Source organism: Fundulus heteroclitus, chromosome 11, assembly GCF_011125445.2.
Source record: "Fundulus heteroclitus isolate FHET01 chromosome 11, MU-UCD_Fhet_4.1, whole genome shotgun sequence".
NCBI lineage: Eukaryota > Metazoa > Chordata > Actinopteri > Cyprinodontiformes > Fundulidae > Fundulus > Fundulus heteroclitus.
The window spans coordinates 22,005,111-22,021,313 of record NC_046371.1 but is presented as its reverse complement, the minus strand read 5'-3'; the positions used below and the strand labels follow the sequence as shown (position 1 = coordinate 22,021,313).

General features: G+C 40.8%; 1 protein-coding gene and 1 long non-coding RNA gene across 2 annotated transcripts; both read left to right on the top strand.

Moving 5' to 3' along the window:
• Positions 1-9,033: 9,033 nt before the first annotated feature.
• Positions 9,034-15,208, top strand: LOC118564641 (pecanex-like protein 3; the record flags this gene model as incomplete). Its single annotated transcript, XM_036143527.1, has 5 exons — positions 9,034-9,238; positions 11,413-11,895; positions 14,636-14,844; positions 14,921-15,026; positions 15,194-15,208. Coding segments are annotated over exons 2-5 (483 nt in total), but the record flags the coding sequence as incomplete, so codon positions are not given.
• A 2-nt stretch (positions 15,209-15,210) lies between these two features.
• LOC118564560 lies at positions 15,211-16,132 on the top strand. Its single transcript, XR_004931925.1, has 3 exons — positions 15,211-15,232; positions 15,323-15,418; positions 15,949-16,132. It is a non-coding gene; the product is annotated as an uncharacterized LOC118564560 (long non-coding RNA).
• Positions 16,133-16,203: the final 71 nt, after the last annotated feature.

Sequence of the window (16,203 nt, the reverse complement as noted above, 5' to 3'; positions counted from 1 at the left end):
CACACCTGTGTCGTGTGATGCTTGGTGACTTAAACTGTTTGTTGACACACTCACACAGCTAATTCAGTTCATTTAAATTCAGAAATTATAAATACTCATTACACAGAGCGAGGTAAATGCCAAGGGTTTATGTCTGTTCATTTTGATAATTATGGCTTCCAGCTAATGGAAACCTAAAATTCTGTTTCTCAAAAAGTAATTAATACAGAAATGTCAGCCCACTGAACAGTACTTCCATGCACTGGTTGTCAGCTCCCGCCAAACTCTCAAACATTTTTTTTGCACTTTTTTTCCTTCCAGCTTACTTAGCAATGACCTTTTGTGGATTTCCCTCCTTGTGTCCATGACTTTCAGCTGGTAACCTTTTTGTGTTAAAGATACTTGTTCTGTTTTATCTAACCATAATCCCTAACCCTGTTTTTATTAGCTGGAAGCCAAGATGATCAGTTATTGGAAATATACATGTGAAAAAAATATATCAATCAGAGTTCAATGAATCTATATAACATAAAGGGTACACTCTTTTTAATTGAATTACTAGCATAAATTAACCTTTTCAAAATGTTCTAGTTGACTAACATGCGCCTGTACATTGCAAACATTCACAAAGACAATGGTATAGTTATGAGATTAAGACTATCCTGGGTAAGCGAAGGCAGACTACAATGAGGAATCCATTATTTATAAGAAAATGAGGATGAGTTTTTGAAATCTGAGCAGTGGCTTTTAGCCCGGGGCCCTAGTCTATTAGTGGATGTTAAGGTCACCAGAGGTTGCCCTTAGCCAGGTTTCAGCCCATGATCTTTTAGTCTTCACGATCCAATGACCAAACAATCCAGCTTGCAAGAGGACACGCCGACATCAACATAAAGAAAATGGAGAATGAGAAGCTCAAGAAAGACTAAGGTCTCAACAAGGAAGTAGACAAGTTGTGGAAAGTCAAGACTTCAGTGGGGCAGATGTCATCAATGCTGTAATCACTAAACTATGAGAGCGTCTTCAGCAGATTCTTGATCATTTATTTCAATTTAAGGTTGTCCTGATGCCAAGAAAGCGTTGTTAATCCTTTCCATATATATAATCATTTGCCACTTTATTATGCACACATGCTATTTATTTAGCACAAATGGTGAATCAACCAATCACACGACAGCAGCTTAACGTCTAATAGGCTTCTAGACATGGTTAGGATGAGTTGTTGAAGTTCAAGCTGAGCATCAGGGAAAGAAAGGGTAAATAAGTCATATTTAATGCTTGTTCATGTCAGATGCTCTGAACTAAGTATTTCCCAGCTGATTTGCTTGGATTTTTGTTTTATTATAGACAACCATGCCTTTAGTTTATAGAGAAATGTCTAAGAAAATGTGCAGTGATTGGCAGATGTGTAGATAAGAAGCATTGTTGATGTCAGAAGTGAGAGGAGAATGCCCAGACAAATTTAAGATGATAGAAATACAGCAGTACCCCCAAATAGCCACTCCTTACGAGCAGGGTACACAGAATAGCATCTCTAAACGCAAACCACGTCTATCCTGGAAGCACATGGGCTACAGCAGCAAAACATTATACCTAGTGCCACTTGTATGGCCTAATAACAGGAAACTGAGGCTACAATTCACAGAGGCTCACCAAAATAGGAAAATGACACAATAGACATGCATTGCCTTAGCCACCATTTATGTAGCAGGGTCATAATTTGACAATAAGAGCATAAAGGTATTGATCCATGCTGCCTTTTAACAACAGTTCAGGCTGGTGGATGTGGTGTAACACTGTGCTAGCTGAGCTTTGTAAAAATACCACAACCTCACTGAGGATTGTTGCTGACCATCTCGGTTACTTCCTGCAGGATAATGCACCATGCGACCATCCTCAAATCATCTCAAACTTATTTTTCTGAACTTGACAATGAGTTCACTGTGGTACGATGAACTCCTCGGTCACCAGATCTCCATCCTACACAGCACCTTTGGGGTGTGGTGGAGCAGGAGATTCACATCTCGCATGTAAAGCCAACAAATCTGCTGGAACTATGTGATACCCTCGTGTCATGGACCAGGATCTCGGAGGAATGTTTCCAACACCTTGTTAGATAGGTGCCACAAAGAATTAAGACAGTCCTGAGGTCAAAGGATGGTCCAAGCCTGGTACTAGCAAGCTGTATAGAAAACATCTACATAAAGCAAACAATTAGGGCAGAAAATGTATCCGATTTTTCTCTAACCTCTCTTTTTATTTTTGTACCTACTCGAATACACTACTTTGAAAAGAAATCGTTACTGATTTAACCTACAAGGGCCACACTACATTAACAAGATAAGTTAACACGTTTAGCATGAAGAAGCAGCCTTTTCTCCACAAATGGTCAAGAAAAGTGTGTCTTACACTTGAGTTTCATCATTTTCTCTCTCATGCTTTGCTCTTGCTCTGTCTCTCTCTGCTTTGGAGGCTGCATAATTCTGTAGAGGACAGTATAGTCAGGATATTAAACATTCATTATAAAACAGAAGGATGCATTTTTGTAGTTGAAACAGGATGTCTTTATCTAAATTTGTCCAATTTTGTACTTTTAAGTCCAAATGTGACAAAAGCTTAATCCGGCTGACTTGTTTGTCTGGGATGATGATTCACTACACATCGTGATAAATTCAGGACTCATGTTTCCACGAGCACGAGTCCGACCCAGATGGCCAATTCTTCCTTTGAGGAGAAGTGTCAACACGTTAGGCTCAGTTTAAATGAGCCAGTTCCTGAATAGTTCCCGGATTTGTTCAGGTTTGGGCTCCATGAATTGCTCACACCCGGTGGATTTCATCACATTTGGTCTTGTAGAGTGCCATAAGTCTGTTTCTTGTTTAAGCACCTCCTCTCAGTGTGCTTGGTTCTACTCAGGGGAGAGATTTGAATCATAATTGGATCAATGTTATTTCCTCTGGCCTGAAGAGAACCCATTTTTGTTACCCAGGGACCTTATATTAGAGGAGTCAACACAATCATCTGCCATACTAGTATATCATCATTTCATAATTTCAGGCTGCCAAGTATAGAGAAGGATGGAAAAGAACTGTGTCTTTGCCGAGTCAGTGGTTTCATGCAAATATAAGCAGGTATACATTTTTATCAGGATTTTTCCATCAGAAGGCAGTCTAACAGTTTAGACATTTGCTCTGTGAATGTATTTCAATGTCTTCAATTGGGTGGGTCAGTTAGGTTTAGATATGCCATTTAGATGCTAATTTCAACTTTGTACAGTTATCTATCTGAACAGATTGTAAGACAAATTCTGACTTACCTGTTTCAAAATGGGGGGAAGAAGGTGGAGTACGAGGGGAAAACCCAGGCAAACTCATGCAAACTCAAAAACATTCAAACTCCAACCAAAAACCTTCTTGTGAGATCAACAGTGCCAAACACCTTACAGCTGTCATGTCATCTGCACTAACATCGTATTAATGGCAGTTCTCCTAATTAAAACAGCAGGAGTTTAAGGTACCATGCAGTACTGTTTATTTTTTATTTATTTTTATCGCAAACAAATGCACACAGACATTGAAAACACAGCTCAGTTTTACTGCTGAATTTCCAAAAATATGCTTTTTAAAATAGCACTAAAGACCAAAATTATACATTTTCCTTATTGTGAAATTAGGTTGATGGCATCACAAGAAGGACATGAACAGAGCAGACAAGCTAAAATTAGTAAAGACTGAGGCGGACAAGGCACTTTTGAAAGGGTTTAAACAGGGAGTCTATATAGTATTTAAGTGGCTTTTGAGTTTCAAGCTGTTTAGCCTTAAATTTGAGCCAGAGTTTGAGCACAATGACCCTCAAACTATGATACTGAAGCTGAAAAAGCAATAATAACAAAAAATGTGTTTATAGTTCAGTTTGAATTTCTCCTCTCTGACTTTGTTCCGTACATATTTGCCAATATTAATTGTGATCATTTTCAGCAGAAAGTAGCAGGTGAACCAGACCATGTGTTTAAAAAAAAAAAAAATACTTTAAATTACTTGAAATAATTGCTGAGGATGTTTGGTGATGAAGTCTACCCAACTGAGGTATTCCTCTTAACAAAGTTCTCATTACTTATATTTTGAAGGTGGGATTTCATTGAAAGCCTGAAAATCAAGAGGAAAACACCATTAAAAAACAAAAAAGAAACAAGGTAAACACAACCAAAAGAACCATGATGTTTTTGTTTTTTAATGGTGGTTTCCTCTTGACTTGCAGGCTTTCAATGAATAAACAATATTGCTTTGGTAGAACTTGAATTTTAAAGCAAAGGACTTAGCTATTTTTTTGTTTTCTTTCTATAAGCCAGGCTGCTAATTGTGCCACTGGTGGAATATATTGCCCTATAAATATAGAAATGGATGAATGCATATGAAAATATTTCCTTCTTCTCAGGAAAGAGGCAGATTTATTGGTTGCTTTATTAAATTACAAGTTATTGAAAATAGCTAAGCAGGCAGATTGGATTCTCTAAATGCCCCTGGCTGCATGTAATCTTAAATACAGAAATTAAATGGTTGCACGTTAAATGACAAATTAAGGCTAAGGGCAAAAGTAAAATATCTCCACAGACTTAATACCTTTAAAATAAAAACAATAAGAACTACATTCTGTTGTATGCTTGCAGCAGCTCTTGTGTTGTTCGACCCCCCCTGCTGAGATGAGGAGGAACTGTCTGCTGTGGACACATTTCTTTCTAGGACTGAGGCAACCGCTGAGTGCTTTAAAGCAGCCATCAATTTTCCAAAGGTTTATTCCTAAAGACAAGAATTTAGAACGGCTGTTTTCTAAGCCAGGGGGGGTCACTTGTCCCTTCAGTCTCTTTGTGCCGAGACAGAGAGGAATAGTCCTGAAGGCTGCAGAGGTGTGGTGTCACTGCAGGTCTGGTGCAGGTGAGGACTGATCCGTGCTGACAGAGGGTATCAAACGGGGGTTGCTAAAGGACAGCATAAGCCACTCCTGAGAATTGCCGAGATGTCAGGAGGCTAATTCGACAAAACGGCTCCAACAACAGAAGCAGATTACAGCTGTCTTACCTAGCACTGGTCCTGCAAGGCAGGGAAAAAAAAAAAAAAATACATCCTTATTTTTTCCGACGCTTTCCGAAATATCCTTTGAAACTATTCTATGTATAAACAGTTGCTTTAAGTCACATGTGTAGGCCCAAATATGCATATAAATTAATGCATGTATAGTGCATTGCAAAAAAAAACAACATGACTTTTGAATTTTTCCACATTTCATCAAATTAGACCCGTAAACCTTGAAGTATTTTATGGCGATTTTATGTAAGTACAAAGTAGCATATAGTTGTGGTCTGGAAGGAAAATTCCATGTTTTTTTTTTTTATTCAAATCTTTTTAAAAAATTAAATTTTGAAAAACGTGGGCCGGGTATTTTGATTCCTCTATCTTTACTTGGAAAATGTAAAGAGTGTGGCACAGCTGCAAACCTGGTTAAACTTGACCACCCAACTAGGCAATTCAAGGAGATCAATAATAGGAGACCCAGGATGGAGGGCTGCTGAAACCCTGCAGGAACTGCAGAGATTCACAATTGCAGGTAGGATAATTTGTTGACCAAAAAGCTATTAGTCATTAACGCCATGAATCAGGCCTTTAAGGAATACTGCATAGAGGCTATTGAAAGAAATCTAAATAGCCCTTAACTTTGCTACAAGCAATGTGACACAGCAAACATGAGAAAGAAATGACCTCTGGTCAGATAAGACTAAAATTAGCATTTGTGAAAAATACTACGCGAGGCAGAAAACAAACACCCCGAGTCCCACTAAACACACCATCCAGCCAGCAAAACATGGTGGTGGCAGCATTACGCTTTGGAGATGGCTTTTTTCAAACTGAAAAGGGAGGCTGGTGGGACCAGATGGTAAGACAGATACTATCAGACATTAGTGGAAGAAAACCTTTTAGAGGCTGCAAAGGACTTAGTACCAGGGCAGTGTGAATTGCAGCGAAAAGTAGTTTTCCAAAGTATTGATACTTCATCAAAGCATTAGGTGTTTTATGCAAAGTGCTTGTTTTTTTAAGTAGCAAAAGGCAAGGCAACCATGTATATGGAAATTTAAAAATTTAAAAGGGATGTTTCAGACATTCATAGATAGATCCAATTTGTTGTTTAGTTCTGCTCTTGCTTAAGCGGAATCTACTGAAAAACATCTTATTTACGGATGTAGTGCTGTTATCTGAGTGCTTTGATTGTTTTCAATTCTACATGCAGCTTTTTCATTGCACTTTATTTTCTCTGCAGAGCACTCCTTGCATATAGCATGATAGATAGATAGATAGATAGATAGATAGATAGATAGATAGATAGATAGATAGATAGATAGATAGATATGCCTCCATCCATCTTCTAACACATCTATCCCTCATAGGGTCGCAAGGGGTGTCGATGTCTATCTCCAGCTGTCAATGGGTGAGAGGCGGGGTTCACCCTGGACAGGTCGCCAGTCTGTTGCAGGGCATCACAGAGACAAACAGGACAAACAGCTATTCACACTCGCACTCACACCTAAGGAGAATTTAGAGAGGCCAATTAACCTAACAGTCATGTTTTTTGGACTGTGGGAGGAAGCCGGAGTACCCGGAGGGAACCCAGGCATGCACAGGGAGAACATGCAAACTCCATGCTGAAAGACCCAGGGTTGGATTTGAACCTAGAACCTTCTTACAGCAAGGCAACAGCGCTATATATATATATATATATATATATATATATATATATATATATATATATATATATATATATATATATATATATATATATATAATGATAAGAATAGAATAATAACAACAACATTGTGCTGTTAGGCTGCCTGTTGCTTAATGATGTCTCAGATAATTTCATAAGATCAACCTTTTTGTTAGTGCACATGCATTTATGTTCTTTATTCACTCATTCAGCAGAATGAACCCCTTCACTTTTTGAGCAGCAGCAGGCCTCCGCCAACATTTTGTGACTTAATGTTAGGAAATGGTTGTTTTAAAAAAATATGTCTTTGTTACATGCTGGTCTGAAGTCAATTTATAATTTTGGAATATTAGATAACATCCAGGCATATATGTTTTGATAAATAAGATGTGCACTGAGAACAAAAACAAAGCTGGGTAATGACGTATGGATTTCCACAGCAGAATTCACAAAATATAAAGCTTTTCAAAAGCTCAAATTCAGAGGTGTTTAAGTGCCATTCGAGTCTGCCCTAGTCCATGAACCACTTTGATGTGCAATATTGCTTCTAAAACTTCCAGAAATCTATACAGCGTTCTCACATACTGCTCAAATGTTTTGTTGCAGCCATACAGACAAACCAGGGAATTAAGAAAAAGAGAAACAAGCAAAATGCAAATAGACTAACTCAAAGGAACTTAATTTCCTGTGATGTAAACAGTAGAATGTGCATTTAGAGGCTTGCTTTTGGGTGACTATTAAATCTTGAATAAATATTGATTTACAGAAAAAGCATCAAAACAAATAAATATGCTGGCTATTGAATTGTGTTCTATAGGTGACAAAGTATATAAAATAATGAGTTTTTCATTGTCTTCTAAATAGGATGCCAAAGAAAGTCCCAGATTGATCTGTTTTCTTCGATTGTGTGGAGCACATACACCAGGGGACCCCTCCCACTGCTATTTCTTGCTTTCTGGCAGACTAAAAGAATTGTACTATACTTTTCTCTCACCTACAAGAAAGAAAAATCCAGTTGATTGGAAATATTTCTAATTGGGATAAACACGCAAAATCATGGCATTAAAACTAAAGGTGAAATACTTATTGTTTTTGTTAAGGTAATTCAGTTTTAAAACTATTGTTGGTGGGCAAAGCAGATAGCCCAACTACTTAACCAGCTAATATAAGCTTATAGTTCCAGTATTCCTCTATAGAGCAGAACAGCAAAAAGATATATTATTCAGTACAATAAGCACTTGGAAACCACTTCTAAATGTAGTGGGTATTTATTCCCTAAAGTAACAATTGCTAAAAGTTTAGAGCTGGTCCGAAGTTAAATTAGGCCCCATCTGTATGGTCAATTGCAGGTCCTCTTCCTATTTAGCCAACCAGCCAATGCACTACTAACCTCAACTGTATATGATCCATGCTGGATTTTCTTTACCATTTATGAACTAAACCGCAATAAAAAAAAATCTGTTTAGTTACTTTTTAAAAAACACATTTTCTTTAGTGTTCATTTTCTGTAAAGATTTTTCTTACAAACCTTTCCTGAGCTCAGATGATAACACAGTTTTAATGATGCCCTTGGACTTCCCATTGTAGTCTCTGAAAGGGCACATCAGAGACCTCAAACTGTAGCTTTTTTGGAATTTTTAGTGATGAACTTCCTGTATGTTTGTATTAACAAACATTCATGAAATAATTCTAGTCAAGTTTTTTTTTTAGCTTATTCCTTTGTTTTTCCTATGAATGTCTGTAATGTTTTTTCAGTTCATGTATAGCACTGTGAATGTCTTGCTACTAAAAAGTGCTACATAAATATACTTACCTTACCATAGCATTGTCCGAAGGCAAGGCAAGCAAGGCCGTCTGACCTTGGTTTAACATGCCCGCAGTGTACAGACATTAAGTGTGAATATATATATATATATATATATATATATATATATATATATATATATATATATATATATATATATATATATATATATATTAAAAAATTACAAAAAAGTGTTCCCACAATCCATTTCTTTCTTTTTTCACCATATCTATCTATCTATCTATATATATATATATATATATATATATATATATATATATATATATATATATATATATATATATATATATATATTTAATTAATTTATTTATTTAAGTTATTTATTATTATTATAATTATTATTTCAAAAATAATAGACAGACTTCGCTTCATGACGTCAACGTTCACTTTAGCCTATCAGCACCATGGGAACGTCTCCATCTCTTTCAGGGTGACCACGTACGTACGTGCGTGCGTGCGTGTGTCAGCTAGCTGTTAGCCGGAGCTAACAGCAGCTCGGTGAGCCAGACCTCTGAAACAGCTCCACACAGGCTCGGTTTATGCCAGGAAACAGCTGTCGTTCGTGGCGACAGGGGCTCGCTGCTCAGGCTGTAAGCCCGTCACCGTTCAACGCCGAAGAGGATGACGGGCTGTGAGGAAAACCATGATATGTTAGCCAGCTCCAACAAAACAGCGAAGCACCAGGTGATCTACTGCTGGACAGCCTTTCTTTGCTAGCTGCATCCTGAGGAGGAAAGCTCCGAGATTTTAGAAGGACTGGATGCGGAAGGAGGATATGAGGCAAGCTCAACAGCTAATGCTAACTGTAAGCTATGCTGGGGTCCAGAATTGGGAAGCTGTTCACTGTGAGCGGTTATTTAAAACTGCCCTCTTAACCTGAGCTTATTTAGCTAAATCATCCAGCAGAGGATAGCGTAGAGCTCTGTCGTTTGTCGAAAACGTTACATTTACCTGTCTTATGGTATGCGGCCTAGCATTAGCCGGTACCCAAACGTTAGGAATTCGGCCGTTAAACGTTCGCCAACGACTTTGGAGACGTGTGGATATTTTTATTGTTTGTACAGTTAGCCTTTACAGAGGCTAATCCTGGTTGGTGGCTCCTCACGTCTACGTATATCGTTTAGAAAAGCAAAGAGATTCCCTGAAGCTAGGCTAAACTGTTAGCATGCTAATGCCAGTCTAAAACTTAATCTAGCTGGCATGACACCGGCCTAGCCTTACAATGTTGGACGTTTTTAATCTCAGTCATGCTTTTGAAATCTGAAAAGAAAAATATATATATATGATTTGGGCTTGTTTATGTAGCCTCCCTCCATACAGCATCTCACAAAGTGAGCACACTCCTCAGATCTGTGTTTTTCATGGGACAGCACTGAATATATGTCACTTTAATGCACTGTAAAGTAGTTAATGTGTAGCTTTTATAAGAGGGTAAATTCCCTCAACACAGCTGGCAACAAAAGTGAGTACACCCCTAAGTACAAATGTCCAAATTCTCCTCATTTAGGCATTTTCCCAACCTGGGGTCACGTGTTAAATATGATATTGCTCTTGCACGCTCTCGTACTGCTCACTGGATGTTCAACATGGAACATCATCTTTCCCCTGAGGATCTGAACATAAGAAACGTTGTTCTACATAACGATGGCCTAGGCTAAAAGAAGACCATGCGGTGGTCCAACTGGACCGGTTTCACTCGGATAAGGTCTCGCCAAGGTTGACCAGAGAAGTTGAGTTCGCATGCTCCGCATCTTATCCGGTATTGAACGAGCGTGCGAATGCCATCAGCGAATGCTGCGGGGATTGCCGGGGGGCATCGTACTCCCCGCATCAAGACGGTCTTGCGTGTCTGTTGTCCCAGAAGGAAGCCAGTTTCCAAAGACGACGAGCAACAAAGCCAACGGTTTGCTCGAGACAAGCAAGACGAGGGATATGGATTACTGGAACCGTGATCCGATGGGACCAAGATAAACTCATTTTGGTTCAGGTGGCAGGTGAGGAATACAAAGACAAGCGTGTCTTGCCTGCAGTCAAGCATGGTGGCAGCAGCCTCATGGTTAGTGGCTGCGTGCGTGCCGCCGTCTGCAGGGAGCAACATGTCCAGTAACATCCAGACCATGATCCCCCTCCCAAAATGGGCCGCCTGGGTAGTATCCAGCATGACGGCGAGCCCCGAACACGCCTCCGGGACGACCACTGCCTTGCTAAAGACACCGGGCACCTACGTCTCCAGACCTAAACCCTGTGGAGGATCCGTGGGGCATCCCCACACGGAAAAGCGGAGGAGAGCCGAGGTCTGTAGCATCCAGCGGCTCTGTGACGTTAGCACAGAGGAGCGGAAGAGGATCCCGGTGGGAAGCTGTGAGGCTCTAGTGAACTCCAGGCCAAAGAGTGTTCAGGCAGCGCTAAAAAATAACGGTGGCCACACAAAATATTGACATTTTCACTTATGGGCGTTCTCGCTTTTGCTTATTTTGACAGGACACCATATATACGCCGTTTTCCAAACTCTATTTTTTGTTGGGTGTTGTCCAACAAAAACGTCTTTACAAAAAACGTGATATGTGTACATTTGTAAGATTCTGTGGCTTAAAAGTGTCCTGCTGGTGAATATTATGGTAACTTTGGTCATGGCGGGGCTGGCTGCTTAAAGTGATTATCTTGCTTCAGCTTTGTTACTGTTTGAATGCTAAATGTTTTGTAACTTCTCTTAAATGAAACAAATCGGTAGCACGGGCAAAGTGAAAACATTTCGTATGACAGTACTACAGCAGCCAGAGTATTGTGTAGTGTTTGGATCTCCGCTAAATGCGATGTTAGAAATCCGTCGAGTGACTTAACTTTGATTTGTGTTGCAGATGAATGCTGTCTCAGACGTTCAGCGGGACGCCAAAGTGCCAAAAAGTCACGGTCCAGATCACCCGGCTGGGCTTAGGGTAGAGAATAGCAGCGTTGGTACACAAAGGGCCCAAGAATATGCAAGGACTTTCAACCTCCACTGAGATCTATAAATATCCCCGACACAGAACTGTTGTCCTTGACAAAGCGGTCTTGGTCACCATGCTGTCCGCGCTGGAAGTGCCATCGTAGAGCGAAGACACCGGTGGCTCGGTCGGCTGCACGGTTTTTTTGGAGCTCCAGCCTCGGAGGAAGGATTGCAGCTTTTTGTCGAACCCTAAACGGCGGAGATGGGCTCCCAGGCTCTTCAGATCTTGCGGCAGGGGGTGTGGGCTTCGCTCACTGGAGGCTGGTATGTGGACCCCCATCAGAGCACCTTCTCCAACTGCTTCCATCTGTACCTGTGGATTTTTCTCCTGGCCTTCCCCTTTCTTTTGTACATGGTAAGAAGCCCGCTGCAGTGGCAGCTTTGTTCATACAAATCTTTGTTTTTGTTTTTTTTAATGTTGTCCGGTTGATGATTTCTTTGCTTGACGACCTCACATAAAATCAACACAAAGTGTCAGAAGGTTGCATGCACTCAATACGGCATGGATATCACACAGCGCCTAGCAAAAAGTGTTCACCCTCCTTTGGCATTTCTTTCATGTTTATTTTCTTCACAATGTGGAATTATAATGGGTTGTTTGAGAGTTTGCACCATTTCACTTATAGAACATGCCTACGACTTTGAAGATTTATTTATTTTTATTGTGACACAACAAATGGGGCAACATAATAGAAAGCAGTGAGCAAAACTGTTCAGCCCCACCTAAAGTCAGTACTTTGTTGTAGGGCTGGGCCATATATAGAGATTTAAAAATATCAGGATTTTTTTTATGATATGAGAATATATCATTTATAACCAGATGGTCTATTTTTTGTTAGAATGAAACTTTCATGTATGGCAGTAGCTTATTTTTGTGCCCGTTTCTCATATTTATCTACAGTTGTTCAAAGGAAAATGCTGCGGTGAGACATTTGGGATAAAGCTTTGATTTAGCGATGTCTTTTTATAATTGCTTTATGAAAAGAAAAACACATCGAGATAAATATCATATATCGGCACTCAGCCTAAAAATATAGAGATATTATTTTTGGTCCATATCACAAAGCCTTACTTTGTAGAATCAGGTTTTGCAGCTAATACAGCTGCAAGTAGCTTTGGATCAGGCTCTTGCCGCTGGGGGTCTTTGCCCATTCCTCAACACAAAACTGCTCCGGCGTCTTCATGTTGGATGTTTTTTTCTTGTGAACAGTGATCTTCAACTCTAACCACTATTTCTCAATAGGATTGAGGTAACTGGTTGCACTAAAACATTTTAGATGCTTCATAGCAAAGGGGGTGGGTACATATGCACATGGCAATTTAAAATGTTTTTTTTTTTTTTGCATTATTTTCATTTCACTTCACCAACTTGGACTATTTTATGTAGGTCCATCACATAAAATAAGAATAGGCATTTACATTACAGGTTGGAATATAACAAAATAGGAAAAAAGGCAGTGTAGTCAATTTTGGACATTTAAATATTTTTTTCTATTTTGTAGAGGAATAGCTGTCCAGCCTAAAACTTCTAGGGTTAAACAATAATTTGGTGTAAAATATTTAATTTATTGTAGTTTTTTTCCTACTCCTCATAAGGTCAGAAGTTTTCACACATGCTAAATATATATTTATGCTATCTATAATTCACGATTAAGTGTATATCAGTCTGAAAAGCAGCGGGTAGAGCCCAATTTCAAAGGCAGTACTAACAGGGTCAGCGGAAACGGGTTAGAACCAATCAGATCACTGGATTGACGCAAACTCCAAGCGAAACGCTCTATTTTGAATTGCATTGAAACACTTTATTGTCTCCAAGGGGCAATTCAATTGCAACAGAGTCCACAAAATTAACCCACAATGAGCATGACACCCAAAGAATTAAGACATAAAAACATTTACAGGATAATATCAGAACTCCAGGCAGTACAATTTATCAGGAATGATTCAAAGACCCAACAGCTAAGTGGGGGGGGGGGGGGGGGGGGGGGACCTGTTAGATCTTCCCTTACGGGCAGCAGGGCATTTAGTTTCCATTTAGTAATCATGAAACATGTCATGCCATGGAGCAAGCCTTTCAGGAGCATTTTTTATTTTTTTTTTTCAGGCTAGCCCTGGTTTCTCCGGCCCTACTCAAGAATAGGGTTAAACCGAGTGGACTTGAGCGGAGCTTTGACGTGAACACGCTGCTTTTCAGAAGGCGTTTCCCTCTTCCAGGCATTTCTAGGCCGGTGGGGGAAAAAAATATAGCGTAGAGTTAAACCGAGTAGGGATGAGCAGAACCGGGCGGGCCAAATCGAGTAGAGTCGGTGGAACTGGGGCTTTTGTATAAAGGGCATCATCAAAACGTAGCTCTGCCATCCTGACTGTTATGGTTTCTGAAAAGCACTGCTGCATTTTGGGCCATTTTGCCGCTAACAGTGATGCATTGTAAACTCCCGCTTCCTGTGCTGTGATTGGTGCAGGAGCTCTGGGCCTGAGAGTCCAGTCCTGCCCAGACTGACGAGCTGTTTTGAAGTCAGCCTGGCTGCCGAGGCTAGATAAACAGCCCACTAACCCAGAGGCATCAAAAATGTTTCTGACATATCTCTGGCTGGCCATTTAAACGCTCCGTAGAGCAAAGTTAAATGTGTCGGTTTCTCGGAGCTGGCCCCGCTTTTAATCATAGTTCCTACATTTTATAATTAATAGGGTGAAGGTCTGGCGCAGAAGCTTAATGTTAGCCTGCTTCATCCGTTCCAGAACCGGCTTTGACGCTTTAGAGGTCGTTGTCCCCAAGAACACACAGTTGTGTCCAAGTTTCAACCATCTGACCCAAACTATCACCCCCAGATGAAATGAAACTGCTGTTGATGTTTAACAACAATTCAAAAACCACCCACTTGATCATAAACTGAAAACCACAGGAGCACCAGTGACACCGTCCGCCACAGTGAAGCGAGCTGAACCGAGCCAGGAAACGAAAGGCTGCCGACGAAGAACGACAAGCTGCTCCAACGTCCAGCCCTTCCTTCGAGTGCAATCTGCAGCTGTGGTTGTAGACAACTTTCAAGCCGACGCTTTTTTCTAATCCGTTTTCTTTTTCTGCTCGTTCTCAGGCTCTTCCTCCCAGCTTAGTGGTGGCGGGCGTGTACTCCGCCGTGGTGGCCATCTTTTTTACCGCCATCAAGGTGGTCAACTACCGCCTTCACGCCATGTTCGACCTCGGCGAGATTGTCGAGAAGAAGCAGGCCTCTCTCACAGCCGACGCCCTGAGGACGGAAGAAGGAGACGACGGGTCAGGAGTTCACGACGGGACGCAGCACAGGTTCGGAGATGGAAATGAGTGGGACTTTGGCCGTAATTCCTCAGTGCGTTTTTCTTACTCTGAACGAATTTTTCAGGGACAGTCATGTTGGCGTGGAGATGACCGTGTTTCGGAAGGTGAACTCGACTCCTCCGGTCCGCTGCAGCTCCCAGCATTCTCTGTTTGGCTTGAACCAAGTGTCGGTGAGGATCGCCGGGGTCACGCTCGTTTGCAATATTTGTTAGAAAAACTACTTTCCTCTTTAGTTTTATTCAGTTCTATAACTGCATTGCGGGGTTAATAAGTATTGATGTGAGTCAATAATTGTAACATGCTGTGTATGATGACCTCATGTTTAATTTTCTTTTAGGAGTTTTTGCCCCAGCTGAGGATGCAGGCGGCTCTAAGGGTAAGCATTAAACCGTGGAATGCAATCCCAGTTTCCTCAAACTTTTCTCCACAAAATTAATCTCGAGTCGTATTTTTTGCCATCCTTCAGATTTCAAAGAATTAACGCAGGGACAGGGAAGCAATAATGTTATTGTGACTTCGGCCCATCGTGCGATTCTACGTCAGAGCTCCCAGGAAACACAAAGTAAGCGAGGCTCTTTTTTTTTTTTTCTGTCAGCTGCAGCGAGCGTTATCGCACGCTGAGCGCCGTCTAATCCTTGCCTGTATAAAAATAACTCCGGCTCAAAGCATATCTGCACATTCATACTATTTATTTCTAGATTAAAAAGGGCATTTTAAAACTCTTTGTGCTGTAAAGCCCAACTCGTATTCCAGGCTTCCTACACAGCCTCAAACACTGGAAAAGCAAAGACTTTCCAGGCCTGGATGAGTTTCAGGTCCAGACTATTCAATATTCCATTGCTTTGACGACTTCTTTCCTCTAATCAGTCCTTCTTTCTGTCCTTCCTTCCTTGTCCTCCCTCCTTCTGCCCTGTAATCCTTCCTTCCATCCGTCCATCTCTGGGTTTGTTCCGTATTTAAACCCTGGACATTGTAGATGTTTCTGCAGTAATTTAAGAAAAAAGGAGGACTTTTTTTTTTTTTACAGGAAAGGTTTGTAGTATCAGGTAGTTTTTGTGCATTTCAGTCTAATTGTTGTCTTTTGTTGTTCAGGGGTCCCCAGTGTAGTCCAGTCCTGCATTTCCGTCTCCCTGGGAGGGGATTTCCCGGGTCTCATCGGAGTTCCTGGAGTGTCAGCCGGACCCGAAGATCCCGGAGGATGCCTCTCCATCCCGCCTTCCCCTTTAAGTCAAGATGATGGAGGCGAGAAGGAGCAACTGGACGACCTGCCGAAACAGCCGTCCTCACCAGAGCCGTGAGGACGACGGGCTGGGAACTTACTCTCCGCTCGGCCCCACTGCTGAATCA